Raw genomic sequence first — 27,587 nt, forward strand, 5'->3', positions numbered from 1 at the left:
GTGATAAAACCATCCATAAAAAACATGTCTATCTTAAAGTCTGATCATTTCACGTTATTGTCTGCAAAATATGACCGCTGCTACAACCAGACTGGAATTATTCATCCATTTATTAATGAGTCTGAGCTACAACCTATCTCTAAGTGAAATCTGACAGATGGATGTAGATGGACCTGGTTATATTTTGGGCTTGTCCTACTATTAATCATTAATCGTCACAATTCTCATCAAATATGTTCTTTAACCAGCAAACACCAGATAAAACAGTAAGTGTGAAAAGTGAAATCAATGGTCACTTGCACAAAAATCAATGTTTCATGAGGAGCGTGATCATGTTTCAAATGGAAAGTTCTCAGATTTAATAAAGAGAAGAGTTGTAAGAGGGGGGAAGTCTTTTTTAAACACATTACATATGATCATTTTTCAAGAGATTTTAGTTGTGGAAGATGTAGACACAATTTCACATACAAGGTGATGCAATTAAACACAGTGGCCTTTTGTTATGTCCATTTTTGTAGTAGTAGTGTGTTGTAGTTATGTGCATACAGTATGCGTGGTGGCAAATTGAAGATGAGCATCACATCACAATACATCTTTGAAAAAGAACCCACACACAACCAAGATGCTCTATAACAAGGTTTATAGCAGAGTAACTAACCTAACCTAAACTTTTCTCTGATAGAACATAAAACCTAAGCTACAAAAATAAACAGATAGAATAAAGTACCAAAACAGATACCAGGGGTAAACTATATAGGGTTATTTAAACCATTTTCATTGAAACACCTCATGCAACCTTACAAAGTATATTTTAATATCCTTTCCCCCTGACTTATCCTAAAATGTCACAAAAAGGCCACACAGACAAGTAGTTGTTAGTGTTACAAGTTAACGTATGCATAAACACTGTGTAAACAATGTGTCAGTGTCTATCAGGGACATTTCCATAAAATTTATGAAGCAGTTAATCATAAATTATACAGTCTCTTATCTACAAGTAATACACTGATACTGTTGTTACCTTGCAGGAAGCAGCCACCTGTTAATCACACCATGCATGTCTGGTGACAGATATAGTAGAGGTGTCACTAGGGGAAGTTCCCTTGTAAGTGGAGCTCTATATTTTGGGGAACTTTCAAGTTATCAAAAGACCAATTGTTGGCAGGTTTCAGAATGTCATAGTCATGTCAAAAATCCCCTGTATTTTGCAAATTTTCTAGATGATACATTTTTGTAATGTAATTCTGCCAAAATGCAGCCTATAATAGATTTGGACTGTATTTGACAGAAAACAGTTTCACATGTTTATTTACAGGTTTCTGTATCACTTCCTCATATGCATATTTGTACTCATCAGAGAACAGTATCCTTCTATTTATCTCAGATGCCCATTTGAGGAAAATAACTTTTCGTCAGTTGTTGTCTTCTGTAGGTCTTTTTGCTGAATTAACATTCTGAAGCCAAGTCTTGACCGAGGGCATCCTCACTTTGATATGAATTGCTTTGCATCACCAAGAGCCTGAAAGCAGAATGATTAAAGTAAGTGGTCGAAAAATTAAACCAAAAGAAGGTGAAAGGAAGCATATGACAATAGAGAGAACAAACCTTTTGAATGGCACAGATGCCAGCATCATCTTCTTGCAGTTTGGCCTGGGTCAAGGCTCTCTCAAAGTGGGAGACACAGGATTTAAAGTTTCCAAGTTTCACTGATGAAATAGAGGGGAACTGACTGATCAGAGGTCAGATCTGTACAATAATAATAACACTGCAAAACTAAATTGTTTAAAAAGATAACTATCAAGCAAATAAACTGACGTACCGTCACTGTAAATTCTTTTGTAAATATTAGAAAAGATGAATAATTACATTCAGACTGTGCCACCAAAACATTGGCAGTCATCTGCCACTTCACATGAGCGATTTCATCAGCCGCAGCAAGTGAGCGGATGCCATAGTCTCTGGCTTCATCATGGTAACTAAGCTCCATGTAACACCAACCAATCTCATGAAACAACCAGGCCTTCTCCAAACCACCACACACCAAAGGAATCTTTTTCTCCCAGCTGAGTTGAAAACATACAGAGAAAATGAAACAACCAATAAATTAACCTTCAATAATCAAACTATTGCTCAATGCTCCTTAAATGAGTATATAACATTACCATCAAAATAAAGTTCTGCAAAGGGTGGTAATATATATTGCACAAGTGCAGCTCTTAATTCATTATTTACTTACAACTCAATGGCCTGTGAGATCCGTCCAGTTTGGGCAAAAATCCGGCCAATGTTCTCCAGAGCCCTGGACATTGCATCAGGGAGTTTGCTGTTGATAAGAAAGATTCCTGAACATTTGATCTATTTTTACAAAAAATATTCACTCCTATTGTGTAACGTCTTTAAGGTCTCACCACTGTTTAGCCAAATCCAAGTCTTTTTGATGATGGTCCAAGGCTTTATCCATGTCTCCCAGTTCAACCAAGGCATTCCCAATACAACTGTGTAGTCTGCCTAAGACCTCTTTCTTAGTAGGAACCTCTTTTTCTGACCACTCCTGCACTATCTTCATGGCTTCTTCCGCTTTCTTGAGACTTTCTTCTGCATTTCCAGATGCCAACTCTAAGACGACAAACTGACAGTAAGCATTTTTAGGCAAAATATCATATAACATATAGGCTATAAATTCAGCCTGAAGCCAGCCTTACCTGCATCAATGCCATCCAGGCTCTTCAGCAGCAAATGAGTAGGTTCAGAGGGAGCGTTATGCTGGGGCTTGCTACATTTTTGCTGCATGTGCTTACTCTCCCTTCCACGCGGACAGAAAGGTGTCATCTGGTTCAAAAACTCGGTGCAAGTGTCAACGGATATGAGGCAGCTTTGAATGACGTCCTGCATTTGCTCTCCACTCTTTGTCCTACCTTTTACCAAGCCTGCAGATCATTGTGTTTTAAATATTATTTAAAGTGAAGAACATCATTGTTTTCATCAGAAACATATCGAACATAACATCGCACCTTGATCTTTAAGCAGGTTTTCTAGAAATTTCTTGTCACTGTCAAACTCTCCCAGCTGCTGTTTGGTTGTCTTCTGACTTAAAGAGGTCTTCTGGGTCAGCTGCTTTTTCTCCATCGTCAGATTCTGAATGACAGTAATTGGCTGTGCCCTCTGTAAAAGTCAGTTATACAAGAGAGGCCAGGGTTGAATTTGACTTGAAAATCTATGGTAAAGCCACTAGTCAGGTCAATAAAGACTTAATATAACAGCTTCCTGCAAGTTTTCCAGTTAAATCCTAGTTTATTCAGGGGGAACACAACAAAGACTCACCTCCTGATCTTCCTGGAAAAATGACAGGTCTCCTTTAATCTCCAGTTTCACAGAGGAAGGGCCTAGATGATGCCCGAGAAAAAAATGTTTTACACATTTTACACTTCAGTGTAAGTCACAAAATACTGTAGTATTGAATTACTTACTGCCAACTGAGTTTTCTATGGCCTCCTGTGCTTTCTGGATACCCAGTCTGAACTTTTCTATTTGTGGACGTAGATTTTGCCCTCTGTGATAAAACACTAGGGCAAATTCAAATTCTCCCATGTAGTACAATGCCTCTGCCTTCTGGTACAATCCCTGAAAAATCATATTATAAGAAAAAGGAGGATGGTTTTATTCTGAAAGAATAAAGGAAAACACTGATATTCTAACTCCTAACCTATCTGGCTTAGTGCAGTGTACAATAAATGGCAATAATCAGAGTATCCCAAAATAATAAAAACTCTAAATAATTCCATTTAAAATCAATAAACCATCAGCAACAAGTAACTACTGACCATAGCAAGTATTAATTGTCTATCTGTCTTGGCTGCTGACTTGAGGACTGACATGTAGTATAAAGAAGACAGCAATCTATGTCTTTTTTCTTTTTTTTTTGTCTTTACAGTGAATGGCACACACAACTGTGTAACTTGTTTACCTCGACATATGTCTTGTCTTCTACTAATGAAGTCTCTGCATCTTCTAAAGCGTTTTCATATTGATCAGTCTTAAGATAACATCGGGATCGGCCAACCAAGCAGGTCCTGTCATCAGGCTTTAAGGTCAGTGCCTAAACAAAGAGCCAAAGCAAGTCATTCCTATTCAACATGCTTTCACAGATACAGCGCCGTGTCTAGCTAACTACTTACCTTTGTGTAGGCGTCTATAGCATTTTTATACTTTGCTTTACGGTACAGCCAATTCCCATCGGCTAATAGAGTGAAGAATACTCCCTTTGGCTTCTGATCATCGTGATCCAGGTCTTGGTCTGACATTTTTTGGTTTAAACTTTTAACTGTGACTAACACTTTAGCGGCCAGTTAAACTCCTAATTTGTCTCCGGTCAACTGGTATCCTAGCAACGACCCTAACACTAGCAAAGAGAGGGAAACAGCGACACCCTCTGCCCGGTCCGCTTAGTACAACTCACACCCCGCTTTAATGCGACACAACAATGTCCACTTTCATTATGACCATACATGTTGTTGATAACCTCGTCTTTATTACATAATGATATGATACAGCTTTTTTCACAGCAGCCAGTTTGACATGAAACACAATTACACTAATTAAAGGTACCACTCCACTTATTGCAGCAGAGCCTTTCCTAAATGGAAAGAAATGAAATTGCTAACACCTGTCTGTAATCCTACTATTTCATGTCAAAATGGCTGCTGTAAAAAAAGGTCTATACTATGCCACTACAACAAAAGAAAAGAAACAATGTAGGGGAAACCCAGAGGAGGCCAACTTTATTGACATGGCTGGTACTTTTCAAAGGTAAAGAGAGGATGGTTTCACCGTGAAGGCAAAAACAATGAGAACAAAGATGAGAACGCTTTTCTTTTCTTGATGAGGTGATCCAAGAGAATGACACATTCATCAGGAAGTAAATGAACATTACCAGGTTTCTATCAATACACACAGTGCCTCACGTTTCTTAGACAATAGGAAACACTTATCACATGTCATATTGTATGTTCTAGTTTTATGTCTTATCTGTTGCGTTGAGTAAAATTAGACAGCTTGCATCACAGTTAAAGAACACACAGAGCAGTATCTATTTTCTGCACAATTATTCCATGCATACCGAGCAAAACAATTATCTTCCTGATTCTGTGCCACGGGGATGCTCATAAGCTCTGTCAAACTTTTACAGAACAGAAAAGTGTCCTCATCTTACAATTGATGGTTCTATCAGACAGCAAATTTACAATAAATATACATATCAAAATAAAAAAAAATGGAAAAAATAATCAACTATCATCACAAATCAACACTTGACATTCCAGTAAAATGTACAATGCAGCAATCTGTGAATGGCAACATCAAACGTAAAACAAAAGGAAGGGGGACTTTGCTGGCAACAAAGCCAGCACAGCTGTCTCCGCTGCCATCTTTCTAGTGTGCTTCAGCTGTACTGTGTGTGTCTGTCTAGGCTCCAGCTGTTGTGAATTTAAAAAATGCTCAAGTGCTTCTATTGGCTTATGACAAGGAGGCAGTTTTCAGTGCGAATTCGTAGCAGCCAACTGTCTGTCTGACAGATTCTTCAAAAAGGGGGGAGGTGCCACTTGCTCAGTGATTTTCTTCAGAAATCATTAAGCAAGTCGTTAACTTTCATGCAGAGAATACCCGCTGCTCAGCAGTAACTTGAGAGGAGCCGGATAATAGCTTGCTCAATGCTCAGTTGCGTCTCAAGAGTTTTCCCAGGACGTCACTTCCTGCATGGATTCCTAAAAGCTCTGTTACAATAGCTGCACAATCTCTCCTGTCTCAAAAATCGAGGAAATATTCGGACCAGGGTTACTAGCCATTACTGACTTTCAAGTATGTTTCGTTCTGGAAGGACGAAAAACAAATCCAAAAAACCAGTAACACTATCAACTCAGTCTGAGACGTCATGGCGTCCTTGCTATACGGGCTTTAAATCATTTGTTGCATGTGGTCATTGGGTTGCATTCATTCAGTCAATGGCATAGACAAGAATTTGACTTGCAATCAGTCAGTCATTAAATATGAATGGTGGGTCGGGGGGTTGACGTTGTTGAAAAGTCCTGATGTAGTAACTGTTTAGGTAGAAGATTCCTCCAATTAACCAAATTGAAAGAAGAAATTTCCTGGTCCAGATGCTGAAACAAAGAAACAAACAAGTCACTAACTGATGTATTCTCAAAATGTGATTGGTTGACAGCAAAAAGCATTGTTTCCTTACAGTTTTTTTTGCATAGATGAAGCACATGAATTACCTTCAAAACTAAAACCTCCTGGGCCTCCAAAGAATGCCTTGAAAATGTTGTTGGCATCAAAATCTGGTGGAGACAAAAAAAACTCAACATCAGGACCAAGAAATCAGACTTGACTCGTACTTTAAATGCATTCAACCCTGAGACCTCCAACCCCAAGGCTTGCCCAGGTGCTGACCTCCCATGTTCATGCCATCGTCCTCCAGATCCTGACCACTGTCGTAGCGAGACTTCTTCTTTGCGTCTGAAAGCACGCTGAAAGCCTCACCCACCTCCTTGAACTTCTTCTCCTCTTCCTTTTGCACCTCAGGACTAGCTCCGCTGTGACGGTCTGAAGGGAAGAAAACAAGCCACAAAATTAATTTAGACCAAGCGACACCTGTATACCTCATGTGTTATGCAGAATTTCACAATGATTATTTTATTGTTAAGAAGAACTGAAATGTTCCTCTTAAACTTCAGTTCAGTTAAACACCTGGGTGATGTAAAAGTGCCCGTTTGCGGTAAGCTTTCTTGATCTCCTCTTCTGTTGCGTTCTTATCAACCCCAAGCACTTTGTAGTAATCTTTCCGTTTGCTTTTCTTCAACTCCAGCTGAGCATTTTTCAGGAGGTGCTTGTGTTCTACAGAAAAGAAAAAAAAAACCCAGAACTGATTAAAAAACAGTAAAGCAGAATCAGAAGGACATGTTTGTTCTGAAAGCTGTGACAGCTCAGCCACAATAGAAGAGTTTGATTCTCACCTTTTGTTTTCTCTGTCTGGTAAACCTTCTCATAGTCTCGCACTGCCTCTTCATACTGCTCTGTGTCCATATAGCTGCAGCAGAGTAAGCACAAAAGTTCAGATAATTATACGGTTTTCTGTTTGTCTGCATCTGAAAACCAAGTACAATACAACTCACTGTCTCTATTAACAACCAATTTAGAAAACTTGGACATACCACTGAGCTCTCCGTAAATAGGCCTTGATGTAGGTCTCATCCAGTTTAATGGCCTTTGAGCAGTCTTCAATGGCCTGTTCTAGTTTCTTCAGCTTTCAAAGAAAAAAAGAAAAAAAAGAAGTGTGACCAAGCGAGTCAGAAACAGAGAGAGAAAAGTAGTGGCCTAGTTCTCTTGTTGTGAAAGATACCATAAAAACTTTATACAGTCAAAAGGGACAGGATGAGTACTTGGCAAAATCTGTGTTAACCTAATGAGGCTGTGTGTTATGCATGGATAATGAGTTGTACAATTATAACAATGTACGCCTGCAACAAGCTGAGCATTTATCTGCCACTACGTTTCTCACCTTAGATCCAACAGTGGCCCGATTACAGTACAGCTTGGCATTAGTCTTGATGTTGTTCGGGTCTATTGTTAATGCCTCAGAGTACAACTCATAAGCTGCCTCAAAGTTTCCCTCTTTGAACGCCTTGTTCCCCTCCTCTTTCTTGGCTTTTAGTGCTTTGGCATTCTGGGAAGACAATACACAGAACAATGTTTAACAGTACTCTGGGCTCTCTTAACAGCAATGTCAATCAGTCTTCAAATGCATGAGAAAACACCACAATGTTGTATTTTCTCTAAGTGAACAGACACTTTTAGAGGAAATACACAAATGTGGCATACACGTATTGCTGTATTTAGAAAACTCTGAATGAATTACTCACTCTACATGCAAGCCGAGCCTTGTCATGGTCGGGAGCCATACGAAGGGCTTGGACAAAGAACTGGACAGCTTTGTCAATGCAGTCCTCATAGTACAGACAAAGACCACGCACATACAGTGCATCTGCATTAGTGGAATCCATTCGCAGAATATCACTAAATAGGAACAAAGTTGTAAAATGAATGCAAAAAGAAAACATACATATAAAAAAGAAACAACAACAGAAATCACATAAAATATGACATATCACACAGAAACTACAATTAACTATGCTTCCCTGCAGTGTGTAAGGACGCAGTGGAGAAGCAACTGATAGTAAATGTGGGAACAGACATATCCATAATGCACCTGCCTTCCAGCTTTAAACTGTGAAAATGACTCCCCCACCTGTCTGTAAACAAGTTTCCTGAAGGCACTCCCAGGAGAATCCTCATTTTCAAGGCAAATGAACAAGGTGGGGTGACCAATATTAGGAACGTACCAGTTTTACAGTTCTGTAAATGTGAATTTAAAGTCAAGTCTGCACTTCTAAGACCCATGTGCCAAACATACAACTTTTTAGAAATATGAAAGCACAAACTGTGCATATATAGTTTTTAAGAGCATTACGTGTTAAGGCCTATGGATTTCAGTAATCTGGCATACTTGTATTTACCGAAGATGAGTCAGCTAAAAAAATCATAGTGGTGTAGTCAGAGCCTAACGTATCTGGCTTTTCAGGTCATATATCATGTTTTTCCCTTTTCTACAGAGCTCTGGGATATAGCATTACTCATTTGTTGTGTCTGTGTACTGATAAGCATTTAACTATGTCAAATGAGAGCTGTAAAGTTGGTATGGCACATGCACACCCCGTGTCTTACTTCCAATAATGGAAAATAAGTGAATCAAAGTATTTTCCAAATACGCGGTCTCACCTGGCTACAGACTGAGCCTCAGGGTAGCGCCCCAGCAGGGCTAAGCACTCTGCCTTCAGTATCTTGAACCTGTGACAGGCTGAGGCAGACTCCAAGGCACGGTCCATGCAAAAAACAACCTAGAGACAACCACAACACAATTGCAGTCTGTGCTGCTTGGCATGTCGGTCTCGTGACATACCACACAACTGACAAAATGAAGTCAGATTGTGACCAACGTGTAGCTTACCATTCTGAAGTCTCTCTTCTCAAATCCAATCTCTGCCATTTTCTCATATTCAAGGATGGATCCTGCATTCTTCAGCTGACAAAGGGATTTTTGGTATTCAGTGACAATGCAGTAGTAAATTAATTGTTTCACAGCTACGACTGGCCTCTCTTCTATGCCATGCATAGTGCTTGTAAAAAAAAAAAAAATCAGGTCAATGCAAGCAGCAGTGTGTCTGTGAATAACCTTGCTTCCTGGCTTTCTCATTGAGAATTAACAGCAACTCTAGTTAATCTCCTCTTAAACCGCTCAGTATCAGACCTTTTCATTGAAACTGTACTAGCTTGGATAAGGATATCTAATAGTGGGCAATCATGTCCAAGTTGTGAGATCATGCTCTGTCAAACTGAGGCTGACTCACCTCCTGCTGGGCTTGGCTGTTGTCAGGCTCCAGCTCCAGAACCTTCTGGAAACAACGACTGGCAGCCATAGCATTGCCAAGGGACAGGTGACACTTGCCCTCTCGCAGATGACCCTGTACATAAAAAAAACTTTTAGTTCACAAACTGGAGTGATAGCATGCTCCAAGCTGCTGAAATCAGTCGGTCAGTCATAAAACTAGTCACTTGTACTGGTCTTTCCATAGCTGTGTCCAAAATCTCATTTACAAAGCTGGTTAGTAAATTGTTTCTACGCCATTCAAAAATGAGAATGAGGTCATGCATAAAAACTGGTGTCTTTCAGTATTAATTAATAGATTTGTGAACACATATGGCATATAACTAATGGAGGGTGTGAAAATAATGTCCAAAGCACATTCCAAGATCATTTTACTACTCCTACTTCTATTATGAAGCTAATTTTACTTGACATCTACTAAATCGAACAAGTCTGTGCCTCTCCTCTAGACAGCGACCACAGCAAAATGGAAACTGTATGAAATCATTTGCCAAAGCATTAGCAGAGGTGGCAGGCAGATGGAAAGGTCGTGCAGCAAAACAAAACAACAGCACATACTTAGCAACCTAAGACATTACGAGAGTTGATTTTCCCTTCAACAGAATGTAATGGTTTGTTTCCCACAACCTGCCTTCATGAAGGAGTTATCTAGTCGCACTGCTTGCTGGGAATCCTCTAAAGCCTCTCTGTACCGACACAACATCATTAGCGTGGCTGCCCGGTTTCCATAGTAACTTGCATTCTTTGGACACATATCTGTATGAAAGACAAGTTTATTCATATCATTTCAGAAAAGGACAGACAGAATTCAAACTTTGATTTCTTATCCGAACATTAAATCAACACTATCCCATCCACTAACAGAAACACTAGGCATAATTACCTATGGCCTTGGTGTAATAATTGAATGCTTCTGCGTAATCCTTCTTGATATAAAAGGCATTGCCTTGCTCTTTGAAGCCCTCCGCTTCCCTGTGTAGACATGGGCAGTAAGACAGGGAAAAGGTTAAAAGGGTAAAGATCAGTGAAGTTATGGACAGAGCCGGACTATAGGAATGTGGTTGGCATTGTTTGATTACTCAAGCATTTTATTTATTATTTATTTAAATTAAAGCTCGTTAAGCCTGAGCATCACATCCATAATCATGTGTGAAACATGTCCAGGATTGTGAATGAACGTGTGCATTAGAGAGCTTGCTGGCCTGAGTTAGCTAAACATAGAAAGAGGCAAACCAGCAGGGCACAAGTGTCCAATCAAACACGTAGTTATTTTGTGAAGCAGACAGGGAGCAGAGCCAGGAACATATGACACCATGCTGTGGGGCCACTGCCATTACTTTTTTTGGAAGCCTTTCATGTTTTACATCACGACCACACAGCGAGTGAATGGTGTCATTAACTAGTTCGCCAGCTCGTAACCATACTTGGAATATCGCTAAAATGCGAGAAGCCCGATTCACTTTTACACTCGACATATATTTTCATATATCACACGGTGTCTGACTGCAACACAGAAATCCAGCACAAGAGCTAAAGAGGAGGACGAGCAAGACACTAAACGTGATCCGGGGCTGAATTTAGCTGTAGTTAGCGGGTAGCTCGCCACTTAGCTTTCATAGTGTGACGAAGAAAATAACACGGCACCGACTTTCAACTACACGTGTCAATGTGACACTTCATTACAGACGTATTCCAGTCGCTGACAACATAGCGTTAACTCGTATTACCTTTCCAATTCTTCGTCGCTTAGCAGGTCCATGTCAGGGTCCATATTCACAGCATCACAGCTCTCCGTCGCCATTTCGCCGTCAGTGAGGAGGGGCGGGGCACGCACACTGCAGTGGTGGTTACGTACACTGTAAACAGGAAGTAGGTGAGACAAGCTGTTCGCTCTGCGAGTTGAAATCATCTCATAGCTAACACACATCCAGCCACAGGTAGGTTATATCGCCGTGTGTGTTATTGAAAACACGAGTTTTGGCCGTGTTGGATAGTTTCAGGTTGCATTAGCTGCGTGCTGTGTGGTGTCGGCTCTGTTTGTCTTAGAAAGCTAATGCTAAGCTATTTCCTAATGTCACAGACTGCAGAGATGTTAGCACACCGAGCTAGCTGACGTTACTGTAATATATCAGCCCGACGAACAACAAAAAATATATATCAGCTGTTTATTCTAACTTAGTAATTGTTTATAACAAAATACAGGTTTAACAAAGTTGCTGCACAAAACGCAGATGCAGTACAGTGCTATGCTTTGCACTGACAATGTAGCGAATAACGTCATGAACAGGGTTCCCACGGGTGCTTGAATTCCTTGAAAATGCTTGAATTTCAATTCAGTGTTTTCAAGGTTGTGAAAATGCTTGAATTTTTTGTGAAGTGCTTGAAAATGCTTGAAATTTGTGTGATGTCTATCTCAATAAACCAAGAGAAAACAAAAATGTTTCCTAAGCGGCTACGAGCTTGATCCGATGCCTTTACATGCAGAACTCAGTTATCATACTCGCTTGGTGTTCTGCCGAGAAATAACAGTAGAGTACTATCGACACCTGATACATTACATTCCAGTAAATCATGAGTGTCTTTTGTCTGTATTTTGTCTTCCTGGGGCTGGTACAAAGCAAAGCATACTGGTTGATCATCAAGCAGCACTAGCATGTATCTTGTTAATGGACAGGGGCAGTAAGTGTGGATTGGGTCTGTGTGATGGTCCTTGCTGTGAAAGGTTTCCACACACTGAAAAGAAATTACTCGTCTGCTGATAGACATACTTTAGCCCCCTTCAGGCATTTGTCACTGTTATTGCGCTATAGTAGTTACACAATACACCGCTCACAAGCTGAGAATACAAGCCAATTCACAATTAGTTAAAAATCAAAACAGTCAATCTACCACCATATGAAATAATGCTAATTAGACCCATATTATTATGCCATACAGTGGCACCGCTGCGCTTCCCATGACCATCATGGCAAACACAACTAGTAGGCTACCTATTTAAAGGTGCTGGAAAAATGGAAAAACTGGTGCTTGAAGGTGCTTGAATTTGTTCATGAAAAAGGTGTGTGAACCCTGAATATGAGCCCGACGAACAACAACAAAAAAAAAAAAATCAGCTGTTTATTCTAAGTTAGTAATTGTTTATAGCAAAATACAGGTTTAACAAAGTTGCTGCACAAAACGCAGATGTAGTACAGTGCTATGCTTTGCACTGACAATGTAGCGAATAACGCCATGAAGTGTCTGAGTAAAACAGTTTCCCGTCTGCTCTTCATCAAACAGGTCTGCTCTTCATCAAACAGGTCTGCTGACCTGAAAGCGAGACATGGGCAAAAGCTGTAAAGTGGTGGTGTGCGGCCAGGCTGCGGTCGGTAAAACGGCTGTGTTGGAGCAACTACTGTATGCCAATCATGTTGCAGGTATCACTATTAACCATTTCCAAGGATGTTACAGGTTGTTCTTTGTGTAATTACTGACATTACACATTAAGGAGTTTGATATTATTCTTCCTAACAGAGTGGTACATTTAAAGGTAATCTAATGAGGTGTCTGCACATAGATGCATAGTCACATACTAATGTTGATACTATTATATACATATGGGGAAACAAAGACTTCTTTAGATGGATCGATGAGGAGTCAGGCCATAGGTTAAACCCTTAGGTGGTCTTTCTTGGGAAAGGCATTTTGTTTGTTCATCTGTCTCTCTGACTCAAGTTACTTTATTGTATGGTCTGGGGGCATAAACTACCTATATAAGGGCTTGTCCTGCATAGGTCGAGAGAGTCTCATCATTCGGCCAGGAGCTCTCCAAGTAACGTTTAACTTGCTACGATGCTGAACTTTTTGTAATAAATTTGTTATACAACTAAGACAGTGTCGGCGGAGTTTCTCTTCAAACATCTTCAACTGCATCACCACTGAATATACGACACTAATAACTCATGCACGAATACTCAGCTGAACAAGCAAAATATGCTATTTTCATCACATTATAGGTCAAATTCAGAACATGGTGAACTTGTGCAAACATTTTTTTGCAACTGCTTAAATATTTATTAAGTCTATTACCAATAAAAGTTTTAAATGTTTCCAAAAATGCTCCTGCAACATCAAAACACTGCTCTCCCTTTAGTCAGACACCTAAAGGAGCAGCTACAGCTTGTGATAAAACTCTAGAAGAATAAAATAACATGACTGTGTCTTTTTAAGTTGTGTGGATTAATATTATACACATTAAAAGATTACACTTTCTAACGTTTCCTTGGAATTAAATGTTAACTGGCACTTACTTAACCATTACTGCCACGATAGCTGCCAAATTCAATTCTGTTTGCTAAAGTTATTGAAATTTGTGACCTGAACAAATGTGTGATGTTATACAGATGTATTACATATGTTCTTCTCCACTGACGCCCTGTCATAAAAAGTGTATTGCTATTTGTTTCAAGTAAGGAAAGGCAAAAGTGCTGACTTACAACAAGTAAGTGTCTTGCAGTATATCACACCTGTCTGTGTTTATCCACTGTTAGGTTCAGAGCCCATGGAGACCCTGGAGGATATTTACATTGGCTCCATAGAAACTGACCGTGGCACACGAGAGCAGGTCCGCTTCTATGACACCCGCGGACTCCGGGATGGGATGGAGTTTCCTCGACACTACTACACTTTTGCAGATGGCTTTGTACTTGTCTACAGCGTTGACAGTAAGGAGTCCTTTAAACGGATGGAGGCCCTCAAGAAAGACATCGACCGTCACAGAGACAAGAAAGAGGTGAAGACTGAACGCATTTATATCGAGAAGTTTCATTTGGGGCTAGTTTAGTTTAGAGGGGATCCAGAGAGCCCTAGAAAGTTTTATGTCATGTACATGAATGAAATCTATAAAGTAGTTCTTTGAATGTTGTTTCCTTATATTGATGTGAAGGTAACCTGATGATCCTGATCCACAGGTGACCATCATTGTGCTTGGTAACAAGCTGGACAAGCAGGATGAGAGGAGAGTTGACTCTAACATGGCACAGAACTGGGCAAAGAATGAGAAGGTGCGTCTGTGGGAGGTGTCAGTGGTGGACCGGCGCACACTGATTGAACCCTTTGTCTACCTAGCAAGCAAAATGACCCAACCACAGAGCAAGTCCACGTTCCCTCTCAGTCGCAATAAGAATAAGGGTAGTGGGTCTACAGACAGCTGAATGACCAGACGCTGATGTCACATTCAAGAGGGTGGGAAAAGGGAGAAGTGGTGTGTTAAAGGGAACTCAGTTTTTGCTAAAGAACAATTTTAATAAAATGAAGAATTGAGAATCTTTGATTTAGAGAATGTGGTGAAGTGATGATGAGAGAAAAAGCGTGATGATTGTATGGATATTTATATACAGTGAGTACCGCAGGTATTGGTATGGCATCCATATTTGATGTTATGGTCAAATACTTCCTTTTATTATAACTGAAATGAAAATGCTGATCTCTCGCCATATCAGCCAAGAAATTGTAGAATGCAATGTTTTTGTTTGACATTCCCATTTTCATTCGGTTGGATTATGGTCAAACCATTCATCCACATTCTTTACAATTCCCACTGTTGATAACAGCAGTCATATTTGGACCAACATGATGTAGTTCTTGAACTACTGACAATCAACATTTTGATCTCAGTTTATACTTAGAGTTTGAACATATCAGACTCTTGGCGCTCACTGTATAGATCAAATTAGGATCCAGCACACATGTACACTGGCTACTATTTTATTTACATGCACGAAACATGTATACACGGACTGAATCAGGAATGGCACCAGTCACAAACTTTATTTTTGTTCACACAAATGCTGAATTTCACTTGTTTTAAAAGACATGATAGGTGAAGAGATTGTATTGATACATTATTGATGATGTACAGTTACTGTGCTGTTTGTTGATCTGGAGATTTGTTACAGTGTATATCTTTGTTTCTGATATTCACTGCTGGCCGTTGTACAGTGAATGATTGACATTCCTTACCACGTATTGCCTTCTGTACAGGCTTTGGAAACTTAAATATGAGATAAAAGGCATTCAAATGAAAGTTGAATTCTGCATGCTCAGGTGCTACTTTTTAACACATGAAAGACATCACACTTCATTGTAAAATGTTGTAGCATCAACAACATGAGTCATCTTATAATTGGTTAGAGTTATTGCTGAATTTGAAGCTGGTATATTTTTTACTAAGCGGTAAGCAATACCATGAGTCAAAAACTGAGCAGCTATTAGTGTTTGTCTCATTGAAAGGGGCACATTTGTTGAAATTGTCAGAGTCTATCAACACTATGTATTATACGTGTATCAACTTTTTTTGTGTGGATATGAAGCTTTTATGTATTAATATCCAGAAAAGGTGTGTTCACTTGATATTTGTTTGCATGTTTGGTAAACAAATTAAATGATCTTTTTCTGTGCCTAACCAGAAACCTTGGTTGTACTGCAAAGAATGAAGTAATAAAAATACAGCACAACTTGATCTCGTAGTGCTAATTATTGGATATTTGAAATGTTTCAGGCATCACAGAAACCACCTCAGAGTAGTGATTGAGGACTTGAAGGGAAGGGTGAATTGTGACTTATACCCTCAAATGTAAGGGGTGAGAAATGGTTGCAGTTTAGTGATAGACAAGCTCATATGCAAACATCAAAATAAACTAAGTCCTATTCACTGATTCTCAGCTAGTTTACATTGTAGTATATTTTGTGGCCAGTAGATGTCTCTGATCATCCAGTAAAACAAGGTAGATGCTCTTGTGCAGTTTGATTTTAATATAAATATCAATGTGTACACAATTAAATATTCTTGAGATCTCTTGTTTCAATAATCTTTACAGAAGTCCACTGATCTGAGTTTCTTCCAGTTGTGTGTTCTCCAGTGTCCTGACACTAAAAATAGACAAAATTGCTTGTATAACCTGGTCGCGCATGAGGGCCCTTAAGAGACATGGAGATAAAAATCAACAATTAAATGTGCACAGTATATTTCATTTAACACTGTAAAAACATGATTTATTTAAGTATTCACTGAAAGTGTTTGCTACCATGTCTGTCTTAACGTGTACCAGAAAGGACCAGAAAATTCTTCTTATAACAGCTCTTTATGAATAAAAAAAAATGCTGACATCACTAATGTTATTTGTGAGAGTACTGATATCAGTGACGATTTACTGATATTAACACAGATACTAGATAGTCAAGTCAGACAACAAAAAACATATGTTTCGGTGAAAACCTTTAAAATAAAACAATTGAAAGTGACAGTGGTGTTTCCGTATCCTGTCCATCCAAAGAATAATAAATATCGCTAAATATCTGTAATATTGCGATTGTGGAAACCAACATTGATACCCCATGATAATGTTCACTGAACAAAATCTACTTGTAATATAGATTTACAATGAACACTTGATGTCATGTTTCTTTGGAAGGGAAATTGTTTTTGATAACATCGAGCCCTTGTTCCTTTGAAGGTTTAATTCACTTTTCTTTGGACAGAAGCTTCAAAAGCTTTGTGGTATGCTTGTATATTTATGTTAACACTTTGTGTCACATAAAAAGATGAGGCGGAAGCAAGCGTTGGCATCTAATTAAAAATATAGTCTTTCATCTCAGTGACACTAATTGATTTATACAAGATTTAAAATCAAACTGAATGGAAACTTAAATCAGGCAGCCAACTGTGAACTGTCATGCAGTTAGTTAACTTCAATGTACACCATGACTTTTGATGCCAACAAAATTTAAATATGGAACAAACAAATGTGAAATATTTATGACAAACGGGAAAAATGATTCCGGCTGTGCCAGCGATTCACTGATTATTGTAAATACCGTGGAGTGATTTGTGCTGACAACTGATTAAATGTTTTGGGTTTTTTTTAACCCCTTAACTGACACATCAGTTTCGCCTTAAAACACTGAAACTTTTTTGTATTCAGTTAGTCATTACATCTGGCTGAAAATTGTTACCGGAACATGAATTAGTTTGGTATTCTGTATCTGTCAAAAACGTCAAATCTGTGCAATGGCTTAAAAAATATAAAGCAGTTTCAGTATGGTAGGGAAAAAAAGGTCAGAGATGTTTCAGCAGAGGAAATTATGTTGACTGGAGAGGTTAATGCAAGATAATGAGAAAACCTCAAGTGGAACATTTATGAAATTATATTACACTCACCTTAGTTTTCCCACATGTTACTATCATGTACCATCTCATTTCAGTCCTGTTCTTTTTAATGACTGGAACTGAGCCACTGCGCTGATGTTACTCACTAGTTCAGTTATTGTATCACACATTTGGACTCTGGCGGCACACAGTGGTGTTCATTTTATGTTTCCAAGTTCTGACAGCGAGGGATAAGTCTCCTGTAAGTTATCAATACATTCTCCCATCAGTGTCTGTGTAATGCCTCCATGTCTCTGTGTCACCCAGATGGGGAAAAAAAATAAAAAATACATACTGTGAGTGTGCCAGAGTGAGGGGATCGATTTGTCTCTTGCCTGTGTGATTTATGAACCTTCTTCTTCCTTCAGACTACACTGACCACAAAAGAGAAATTCACACTGGCACGGTCACAGGGTAACAAGGTGATGCCTTTGTGTTGCTACTGGTAATACTCTTTTACTGTTGCATGACAGTGTCTCATGACTCCAGCCCTCCAGGGAGACCCAAAAAATAAATAACATTTTATCCCTCCCTTGTTTTTTTTTGTTTTTTTGGTTTTGTGGAGAGAAAATAGACTTCAACCCTGGAAGCTACTCCTCATTTAACAACCCCTACCATGAAGCATCAGATTAATAAAACAATTCCACACAGGAGTGAACACATACTGACGAAATGGCAGCACTACCTTTATTCTCTGTGCTATCAAGGCTTTTTATTTTTCTGTGGCCTGAAAATATCAGCTGCTCTTAAGCCATCAGTTATGTCAAATGGTAGCTGTCATGCTGGCTTCCCACAAGCCTCTGAGACATATCATTTGCCCTGAAAGAACATTTAATCTGGGATAAATGAGTTTTAAGACATTCAGAACCGTGCAAAAATTGGATCTTGTTCCTTATACTTTGTGCATTCACCGTGTTCGCACAAACTGAAAGGCGAGTATGTTGACTTTGACACCTTTGACATTATCCAGTGGGACATGTTGACACATTGTCTCCCACCAGTCAATAAAGAGACAATTTAAGCTCAGTAAAAGACTAAATAAAGACACTGTGAAAGCTGAAAAGGAAATTGATTTATTCCACTGCTCAGCTACCCCAACTCTCTGTCTCCTTCTCTCATCTTTGTTTTTTTTTGGCTTTTTACCCTCAATTGCATCACTGCAGGATTAGTAATATCTCTGTACACAACACTACACAATGTATGTTCTTCATAATATTGTCGAAATTGTTTTGACAAAATGCTAATTATCTGTGATGAGTGCCAAGAAATAATGAGAAGAAAGTATAGACATGTTAAAATCTTTATATTGAGTAATTACACCCCAGAGATGCAACCAATTAATCTCAAAACCTGAACTGACCTGTGATGCCAGCTATGAAATAATTGTAATATACTGTAGTAATAATTGTACTGTGGGTATGGATTGCCAAAATAAAATAATATCAATAAAACATCATGTTTCCAATATGTAAAAACTCTAATCAAATCAGCAGCAGATCATAATTAAACACTAAAATAATTGTATATTTTTGCAATAGCACACCCCAGACTAATTATTTACCTAATAATTACTGTACATGATTGTACTGTAAAATTTTAAATATTAAATTAATCATACTGTAAAATAACTAGCCATTACGTTACATTATCAGTCATGACAGTTAAGATAGAATATTAAGCTAAATGTGGCACCAAAGAAATGTAGATGTATTTTCTTTTCCAGCTTATAAATCACCCATTTGCTTTCAGTGACCACACACACACACAGAGAAACAATGTGTATAAGGGGTGACTTTTGCATTGAGAAGTGGTGGATGGCCACCAGAACAGGAGATAAGGGTGTCAGTCCCTCCATGGAGAGCAGCCAGATAAGATACTGGATCAATACAGCGGATACACCAGTGTCACAGCACAGCAAGGTCATCATGTCCTTCTGCCATAAACCGGCTTTAGTAAGTGCTGGGGATCCAATGGTTTTTCTTTGATTGGCACCACAGGATGCGTTGGACTTTGTTTGTGCTTATCTACCGTTTCCACAAAGGACGCGCTGGCGTGATGACCTAAGGCACAGAGGACAACATCAATGAATATATCCAGGGGCTTTACTTCAAATACACAAGAAAACTGGGACATTAATACACAGCTAAATACATGATTGTCCTGTGAGATAGATAAAAGCATAGAGTCAGTATATCACATATGAGGATGCTCCTCTTGGTTGGCTTTAGTGATGCCTGGGTGCTCGGCACCTCAGAGACATGTCGGTGAACACACAGTAAATGTTAAATACATCAGTGAGTTGCTGCTCTACAATTCAGGCAGATTCATTGTTTGGTATCAAACCTTTCTGCAGTAGCTAGAGCCAATCCAATGGTCATCTGTGGAGAATCATCTGTAGTTAAAGGAGATTAGCCTGTCTCTAAACCACATCAGCCACTCAGGTGTATCGCTCCTCTATGTGCCACAGATGCAACAGAGCTTAGACACACCGGCTTTTACTTGTTTCCATTTGCTTTCGCCATTGTATCTTGGCTAAACACCAGTCCTGCTGTTACAAGTTGTTTCCTGAAATGGCTGGAAAAATGAGTAGCTGTGGGTTGCCACATGAACAGATGCTGTGAGGGTGGAGAAGGCAGTCGACACCTTCAAATGCAGGATCACATATGAACGTATGAGTTGAGCAGTATCTGCTCATTTTTTGATTTTAAATCTAATTGCTAACTTGTATTTTGAAGCATTTTCTCCATGTCATTTAACTGTACCAAACATAACAATCAAAGAAAGAGTGCAAGTGCATTTTTAAGAATCTTTGTAAATCTGAGCATTCTTGTCTCCACTGTTAATTCATTAGCATTCATCTCTTAGCCTTTTTGTCACACACCCACGCACGTATTTTTATTGCTCAAATATCAATCTGACTCAAAGTACTGCATTCTCGGCTGTTGCTGCTTTTTCTTTCCACCCATGGAAAGTGCACTCACACCCACACACATTGACATAATCATTAATACATTGGTTTTTTTACAAGTTCTAAAAGCTTTATTTTCCAAAATCCATCACTTGTCCTTTCTATGGTACAGCACTGTAAGTTTTTTTTTGTCAATCCATCCATGTGTACAGTGTTTCCTGCTCTCTAGAGCTATGGAGGGATACCCTGAATGGATGGTCATGTTAGCATTTGCTCAACCTGTCACCCCTGAGAAGGCCTGTCTAATGTGACTTTAGGATACTGTCTAAAAAGGCCTTGAATTACATTATTAATTCAGTCACCGTCAACAAGGAGAGAAGAGAGAAAAAAAAAAAAGCTCACTCAAAAAAGTTTGTTTTAAATATTTTCTCTTGTACTTTAAAAAAACATGTTGGTAAAACCATGTAAATAAACAAAGGAGAAAAAAAAAGAAGAAGAAAGAAAGCATTTTTTTTGTCCCTGTATGCTGCACAGAGCTTACAATAACATAATCTACTCTCTTCTATGATAGCAGTTCATTATGATACAGATAACAATAGCAACTCTGATAAAATCTCTATAGTTACTCTATGATTTCTACATATAATTTGCCTTCTCTAGATTCTTTATTTTAAGAAAGTTTCAGTTCTTTAGGTCAGAGTTCCCACTGAGCGATAGAAACAAACGAACAGTGAAGATTAAAGGCTGGCTGGTTCACTGAGTAGTGCGACTGGGGAGAATCACATCAGTATGGCGGGTAGACCCGGGTGGCCAGAAAGACTTGGGCGTCCTTAAACAGAAATGTACATACTGTAGAATCAAAGGTTTTGTAGAAGCACTAGTATTGGATGGCAATTACAGGGTTTTCACAACAGATGGCACTGCTGCATCACAGACAACTATACATATTGCACAATGAGAAATGCATAGGATTTGCTCCATTACTGTAATTTAAAGAGAACATGATTTGGTATGAGTGTGAGGACAGATGATGTGTATGCTCCAAGTCCTTATGTGACAGTCCATTTTGGCAGAGGGAGGGCTGAGTGTCAGTAGATAATCTGGGTGGGAAGAGGAGGTGGGAGGTAGAGGAGGGGGGGGTCGGAGGTTGACAGCACGCGGGCATGAACAGAAATATGACAGTTGATGTTGCACTTGTGACACTTATCCCAAACACTTGTCTCTGACGTAACGTTGTTTTGCTCAGTGGAAGTCATACAAAAGTTCTCCCGCTCCACTAAAAAGTGAAACAGCAATGTCATATGGCGCCGAAGCACCCTTTCCGCAGCACAGAGCAGCAGCTATAAATGGAAATGGCTCAGCCCAGAGTCACAACACGTGGCTACTGACCACGAGCATCAAGCATCAAGGTCAGCGCGATCAAGACAACCCCGCATTTCAAATGACTCTTTGCTGACAACTCAGAGTTGGCCATTGGCTGTGTTGGAGTACATAATACATTGTTACACGTGTGTACAGTATAGAATAGATAAAGCCATTGACACACTGATAACACATCATAAACATAAAACATACTGAATGTATTGCTTTAAATGTGAGACTTGTCTTAGTTATGGATAAACCATAGTGTGATCATTCTCACCTGATTGTTTTTTTTTGTTTGTTTGTTTGTTTTTTCCAAGCAAAATTCTCACTGAAATTGACATGGGATTGTAAAAACATACACCTAGAGCAAAAGAAGGTGAATATCAACACAATTTTCATTGCTTTTATAAGTAAATCAGTTTTAAGGTGCTTTTAATGTGGTTGCCATGGCACTGTGCTTTGTTCCCTCCCACGCTGTGCGCAGACACTGCAACAGGATGTCAATCAAATACTGGCTGAGCAGCCTCCCAACCCGCTGTCATCCAAACTTTTCATTGAGCTCTGAAATCTCATCATGTCTTCAAGTTATCCATTGGGTTTTCATTATGTGTGTGTGCATGTGTCGAGCTGCGCGTTGAGGGTGTGTGTGTGTGTGTGTGTGTGTGTGTGTGTGTGGAGGGGGTTCCTTGCTCCTCCTCCTCATCGTCACCATCACCATCATCGTCATCTCATGCTGAGATAACGCCACAGTGAGGTGACGATAGCGGGGTGATGGAGGAAGAGGGGGGAAAAAAGAGCAGTCATGAGGGGAAAGAAATAATGGCATTTTGGAATGTAAGACATCGATAGCTGAAGAAATAATTTTTCCTGCCTCTAGCTTGGTGAGAACATAATGTTCAAGCTGCATTTGTGTAAAAGATGCACTGGAGCAAAAGAAAAATAAATTTGCAAATTGAAATTAAGTCAACTTGACAAGCTGACCTTTTCTGGACCTTAATGAGTCCTTAATCCTGGGGAAAAAATAACGGAAAAAAATATCCGTAGATCTGTCGGGCTGTGACTGTGGTTGTGACTCAGAAGGAAAGAGAGATGTTTTCATTATACGAGTTCACAGCTCGAGGAAACTGTTTGGGCGAGAGCTGGAGGTGCTAAATGGTGTTAACAGGGTTTATGCATGGACATACAGTATGTAGTTTCAGCTTCACATACAAATGTTTGAAGTCGACACAGAGTACTCGTGCAGAGAGTTGTTTGATAATTGCCCTATCCAAGATGAAATATGGCAGAAATCAACCTCAGATGATCCTTTGAGCTTGTTAGTTGGAAACACTGATCAATGAGCTGTAGGAGAGGATGACTCGAAGCTCAGCTGCTTTAATGAACTATGATCTTTCCACCTTTCATAAAACCCCCGAACCAATAAGTTAAAAATGTTTTAAAAGAGCATCAAGTAAAGGGACCTTATTATGTGGCAACCACACTAAACATACATCTAGACTTGTCTATATTTGTTCTCTAATAAATTACACAATAATATCCATAATCCAAACCACGTTGACCCATGAAATGGCTATAAAAGCGGCCTCTGTGCACCAGTCACTGTCTGGAGGCCTGTCCTCCTCCTTACTTCATGATAAGAGGAGCAGAAAGAAGGCATGATGGGGGATCTTGGCCTTTATTATAGGAACAGCTCTCAGGCCTAATGACCTACTGAGCGTCAGGACTTGTGCACTCTTTCCTGCGTAAGTCAGGTGGGCTGCATAGTTCGCGTGTGGCCTTTGTCATGTGGGTCACACTAGAGAAGGGCCTGGGGTTTGGTAAAGGGACATGGGTGGAGCTCAAATGAGAAGTGGGTCAAGTCTTTAGTAGGGGGAGAAGATGATGGGAGTGTGTGTGGCCCTCAGTGGCCCCGGGGCAGGCCGAAACAGTGTAGGGCCCAGAAAGGGGGTCTGGATGAAGGTGGTTGTGCCCACTGGGTGGCGTAGAGCCAGAGGGTTAGTCGCCACCGTGCACAGAGTTGGCGGGGTGAGGGGGTTGGGCAGGAAGCCAGTTGTCAAGCTCTTGGTCAGCTGCTTCTGCAAGGCCAGTTTGGTCTGGAGAAGACAGGAGGGTGAACGGTGAGAAGTGAGAGAAGAACACAGTGAAGGCAGAACACTTTGACTGGGAAAACACATGGTCCTTATTTACACACAGAGATGAATACATTCTTACACATTGCTCCATACTTGCTTGCTGCATTCAATAGATATGCATATTAGGTGAAGGCTAGGACTACAGTATGGACACACCTCAGCCTATTTCAGCCAGGAGAAGGGTTAAATGACAATCATTTACTTTAAAGCTTTAGGATGCTAAAAGTATGTTGTTGTTTTTTTAACCCAAGGTGAAATCCCTCATTATTCAATGGCCATGATATTGCATGGATATTAGCTTCGATGAGATTTGCTAAGATGGATGTACCCCACAAGCTGCCAAAGAAATTTTCAAACCACAATTCCCTTCTTATCAAATACTAACCCCTGCAGCCTTGAAAGTTGGGTTTTAAAACATTTTAGTTTGCTCTTTCACAGAAAACAGCAGTTGTGGTAAGCTTGGAAAATGGAAATTGGTGGAATTTCTGAATACAATACTTACTTACCACACACACTCTTGCTTCCTTGTAGCATATTCAGCAGTTTATTAGCAAAGCAACACTTGTTTTGGTGCATATTGGATATACAGGTGAGAGTAGACTTGCAAATTTTTTTTAGGAATGTTTTAATATGTTCCTGCTGTGTGTCAGGGATGCAATTTTAATCCAGTGTGTTATGAATCCAAGCTGACTGCAGCTGCTGTCGACTGTGACTGAACAAACGTTTTCAAGCCTACAATGGATGGAAGTATTTGCTGCACAGATCTCTCTTTCAGGCAACTGTCAACAAACAAAATAATTTCATGATATAAAAAGGTGTAAAAATGGTCCAAAGATCAACAGACTGAGCTAATGTTCATCGATAGAGTTGTGAAGTGGGAGGGAAGTGTTTCCCTAAATGATTCTTTAAATGCTATCCTAAATATTACCTTACATAAAGAATTCAAAAGCGAATTGATTTAAGCTGCATATTGTATTATTGTTATCTCGACAGTGCAATCTTTATCTCCCTCTTCCTGTCGGAGATGTCACATTTGAATTTTAAGCTCTGTGATTGGATGTTTCATGTGGAAAGTATCTTGGGAGTTACATTCTTCCCATTATTTTTTTTTTATGTCGATTGTATCTTTCACAACTTTGACCAGTAGGTGTGAAGCCCCCTGCAAGCCTGATAAGGATAAGTGGTTATGGGAAATGGATGGATGGATGGACGATTGGATGGATGGATGTAATAAGGAAAAAATAAATGGGATTTTTTTCTGCCAATAAACGGAGACACCCAAAAATAGCTCCTTTCACTTTACATCTCTATTGACATCACCACCAGGGGGTAAAATAAGCAGCACCTCATGTAAAACAACAACAACAACAACAAAAGGTCAATGATTTCTGCTCAGTCCCCTGCCCCGTGGCCAGGCCTAAAGTTCAGCCATCTGAAGCTCTCGCCCTCCAATCCAACCCCAGTCTCAGCCTCTCCTGCCACTGACCTGCGAGGAGAGGGAGGTGAGATTGTACTGGCTGAACGCTTTCTTCATGGCAGACACAGCCAGGCCTGCATAGCCACTCCATCTCACGTTCTGTAGGATGGAGGAGGAGGAAGGGGAGGAGGAGGAGGAGGAGTAGTATGGGGAGAAGGAGAGGTGGGGAGGTGTGTATATGACAGGAGCAGAGAAGTGATTAATCTGGAGTGCTGATTCAGACTGCTGTTGTCAGAGCTGGTCAGTGGGGGAGAGCAGGACTATTTTAGACCTGACTCAGGGGTAGGGGACTCACTGAGTACAACTGTGTGCTTAACCTCTATGACAGTGCAGGAAGACAAGCATGCTGCCTCACCAAGACAAAAAAGCCCCTGAGCACAATGTCACAAATTTTTTTTTAACTATATGTCTGTTGGGGGCAAATCAGTTAACTGTAACAAAGATAAACTGGTGTTAAAAAATGCATTAGTTTACAAGCTGGGCTGAATTTATTCCAGTTTTGGCACATGTGTGCAGCATGTTCAAGCATATCTGCTGTAAGACAAAGGCAATTATGTTCCGTTTAGTCTTCCTTGAGTGTGTGTGCATGCGCGCATATTTGCGTGACAGTGTTTTATTTGTTTGTGTCTTTATGCTGAAACTTACCGCTAAGCTGGAGCTTGGCTGGCTCTTGCTGTGGGGGGTAAATTTGGGTTTGGGTGGTTTTCCGGCCAGCCTATCCTTGTGCCTTCTGCTATTCATGTGCTGCAGAGACCAGCAGAAATATCATCAGCGAGAACTAACAAGCATCTGTTGTACCATAGTGGTACGACTTCAAATGTTATCCGCTGAATTAATAATGAATACACATCGAGTATGACTGAAGCGCACAGAAATTACATCACATTACTTCCTACCGCAGCCACACATGTCCTTCTCTGGCTGCAGTACTAACAGGCTTATGTCCTCCTGGGGATAGGGGATGTTTCTGTAAGACTGGTGGAATGGAATTTTAGGCTAAAAGCTGCCTGGCTGCTCAAACATGCCAGTATATCCTGTATCTTTTTCACATTCCACTCTAGCATTTGCATCCGAGACAATCCCGTCAGTCAGATGTGGCATTTAATGAACATCAAAGGGGAGAAATGACTTCCCTTCAACCTGGTTTGATGCCAATGTAACCAGAAAATTAAATACAGAAGGTATTAGCAGCTTGGGATAATGAGTGGTAAATAAATGCCTGCTCACTGAAGAGCTTTGCAGTTAGTTATAGCATCAGATGATATCTGTCTAATGTGGTGAAATAGCTGCCGCTTAGATGTACTCAACACTCGCAACCTGCTTTCAATGGCTTCATTCATGTGGCTGTAAATGAAACTGCTGCTTTGATTTAGGCTATTCTCCATCAAGGTGATGTTAAAATGGTCTCTCGGATTAAGTGAGGTATTTAGAATCCCATCATTCATATTTATCATTTTAATACACATCATTTGTGATAGCTTTTGTAATTGTAACAGAGATCAGTCCGGTCCAAGTTCAATGAGTAATACCGGATTTGATGTGTTAGATAATTGCTAACTATGCACAGGCAGTTCTGTTTTCTGATTAATTCTGGGACCACATCATCTGTCTGTGCAGATGAAGTAATCATACGCAACGTCTTCTCCACAGCCTGATGCGACTGGGCTAGACTGCTTTCCCCCTGCAGAGTCAACAGCTATGTCCTGTTGAACAAAATCCTATCAGGTTAGGAACACTCTCACTTTACTATACCTTGACAAATCTGCAGGACTTTGCCAAGCCCCCGCTTCTCTCTTCATATTTCATTTCATACAGCACAGAGAGGCTAGAGAGGTGCCAGAGTGATAGCTCTTGCCGTTTTGTCCTCCTACACTGATACTTTACAGCCAAAAAAGTTCTGATGTATTTTGAGCTGCTAAAAGTTCTACACGTTTTGCATGTCCCCGCTGCTTCCACGTACATATTTTTGTCAATTTCTCAGCTATCATAGGAGAAATGACTTAACATGCATTCATTTGTAC

At 39.9% G+C, this 27,587-nt stretch overlaps 4 protein-coding genes across 10 annotated transcripts in view; 1 reads left to right on the forward strand and 3 right to left on the reverse strand.

Annotated features, from left to right (window-relative positions):
* Positions 1 to 625: 625 nt before the first annotated feature.
* odad4 (outer dynein arm docking complex subunit 4) lies at positions 626 to 4,392 on the reverse strand. The gene is made up of 11 exons (XM_019258677.2): positions 4,176 to 4,392; positions 3,965 to 4,096; positions 3,468 to 3,621; positions 3,322 to 3,383; positions 3,012 to 3,162; positions 2,703 to 2,927; positions 2,409 to 2,616; positions 2,237 to 2,323; positions 1,867 to 2,063; positions 1,606 to 1,706; positions 626 to 1,519 (listed from the first exon to the last, which is right to left on the reverse strand). The coding sequence occupies exons 1-11, from the start codon at positions 4,299 to 4,301 to the stop codon at positions 1,484 to 1,486; spliced, it is 1,479 nt and encodes a 492-aa protein (XP_019114222.1). The 5' UTR covers positions 4,302 to 4,392; the 3' UTR covers positions 626 to 1,483.
* Positions 4,393 to 4,752: 360 nt separating this feature from the next.
* dnajc7 (DnaJ (Hsp40) homolog, subfamily C, member 7) lies at positions 4,753 to 11,417 on the reverse strand. The gene is made up of 14 exons (XM_019258724.2): positions 11,227 to 11,417; positions 10,383 to 10,471; positions 10,131 to 10,255; positions 9,462 to 9,575; positions 9,062 to 9,136; positions 8,833 to 8,951; positions 7,917 to 8,070; positions 7,556 to 7,720; positions 7,209 to 7,300; positions 7,011 to 7,084; positions 6,745 to 6,891; positions 6,448 to 6,600; positions 6,273 to 6,335; positions 4,753 to 6,155 (listed from the first exon to the last, which is right to left on the reverse strand). The coding sequence occupies exons 1-14, from the start codon at positions 11,406 to 11,408 to the stop codon at positions 6,118 to 6,120; spliced, it is 1,590 nt and encodes a 529-aa protein (XP_019114269.2). The 5' UTR covers positions 11,409 to 11,417; the 3' UTR covers positions 4,753 to 6,117.
* Positions 11,330 to 15,993, forward strand: nkiras2 (NFKB inhibitor interacting Ras-like 2). 3 transcript variants are annotated; one of them, XM_019258726.2, is made up of 4 exons: positions 11,330 to 11,436; positions 12,759 to 12,915; positions 14,029 to 14,270; positions 14,449 to 15,993. In XM_019258726.2, exons 2-4 carry the CDS (start codon positions 12,822 to 12,824, stop codon positions 14,689 to 14,691), a joined length of 579 nt encoding a protein of 192 aa, XP_019114271.1. In that variant the 5' UTR covers positions 11,330 to 11,436; positions 12,759 to 12,821; the 3' UTR covers positions 14,692 to 15,993. The 3 variants fall into 3 exon arrangements, with proteins under 3 accessions (XP_019114271.1, XP_019114270.1, XP_010738113.1); XM_019258725.2 differs by having other exon boundaries at positions 11,335 to 11,436; positions 12,779 to 12,915; XM_010739811.3 differs by having other exon boundaries at positions 11,340 to 11,436; positions 12,799 to 12,915.
* A 4,790-nt stretch (positions 15,994 to 20,783) lies between these two features.
* znf385c (zinc finger protein 385C) overlaps positions 20,784 to 27,587 on the reverse strand; it is a 136,392-nt gene continuing 129,588 nt past the window's right edge. For 4 of the 5 annotated variants that reach the window (XM_027285788.1, XM_019258649.2, XM_027285789.1 and 1 more), the window contains 3 exons: positions 26,212 to 26,310; positions 25,576 to 25,665; positions 20,784 to 24,050 (listed from right to left, as the gene is read on the reverse strand). In XM_027285788.1, coding sequence (XP_027141589.1) covers positions 23,820 to 24,050; positions 25,576 to 25,665; positions 26,212 to 26,310 — 420 coding nt within the window. In that variant the 3' untranslated portion in view covers positions 20,784 to 23,819. The remainder of the gene's footprint in view (positions 24,051 to 25,575; positions 25,666 to 26,211; positions 26,311 to 27,587) is intronic. The other variant, XM_027285790.1, reaches the window with a different exon arrangement.

This window comes from Larimichthys crocea, chromosome XII (assembly GCF_000972845.2).
Source record: "Larimichthys crocea isolate SSNF chromosome XII, L_crocea_2.0, whole genome shotgun sequence".
In the NCBI taxonomy this organism is placed as follows: domain Eukaryota; kingdom Metazoa; phylum Chordata; class Actinopteri; family Sciaenidae; genus Larimichthys; species Larimichthys crocea.

Bases quoted from the DNA above. Each gene is read 5' to 3' on its own strand.
- nkiras2 (XM_019258726.2), top strand. From the start codon at position 12,822: ATGGGCAAAAGCTGTAAAGTGGTGGTGTGCGGCCAGGCTGCGGTCGGT. The intron at 12,916-14,028 runs GTATCACTATTA...ATCCACTGTTAG, and splicing joins GTATGCCAATCATGTTGCAG to GTTCAGAGCCCATGGAGACC. The intron at 14,271-14,448 runs GTGAAGACTGAA...CCTGATCCACAG, and splicing joins GTCACAGAGACAAGAAAGAG to GTGACCATCATTGTGCTTGG.
- odad4 (XM_019258677.2), bottom strand. From the start codon at position 4,301: ATGTCAGACCAAGACCTGGATCACGATGATCAGAAGCCAAAGGGAGTA. The intron at 3,384-3,467 runs GTAAGTAATTCA...GGCATCATCTAG, and splicing joins CATAGAAAACTCAGTTGGCA to GCCCTTCCTCTGTGAAACTG. The intron at 3,163-3,321 runs GTGAGTCTTTGT...TGACTTTTACAG, and splicing joins TTTTCCAGGAAGATCAGGAG to AGGGCACAGCCAATTACTGT.
- dnajc7 (XM_019258724.2), bottom strand. From the start codon at position 11,408: ATGATTTCAACTCGCAGAGCGAACAGCTTGTCTCACCTACTTCCTGTT. The intron at 10,472-11,226 runs GTAATACGAGTT...ATGTCTACACAG, and splicing joins AGCGACGAAGAATTGGAAAG to GGAAGCGGAGGGCTTCAAAG. The intron at 6,601-6,744 runs GTGTTTAACTGA...TCTTCCCTTCAG, and splicing joins GGCACTTTTACATCACCCAG to ACCGTCACAGCGGAGCTAGT.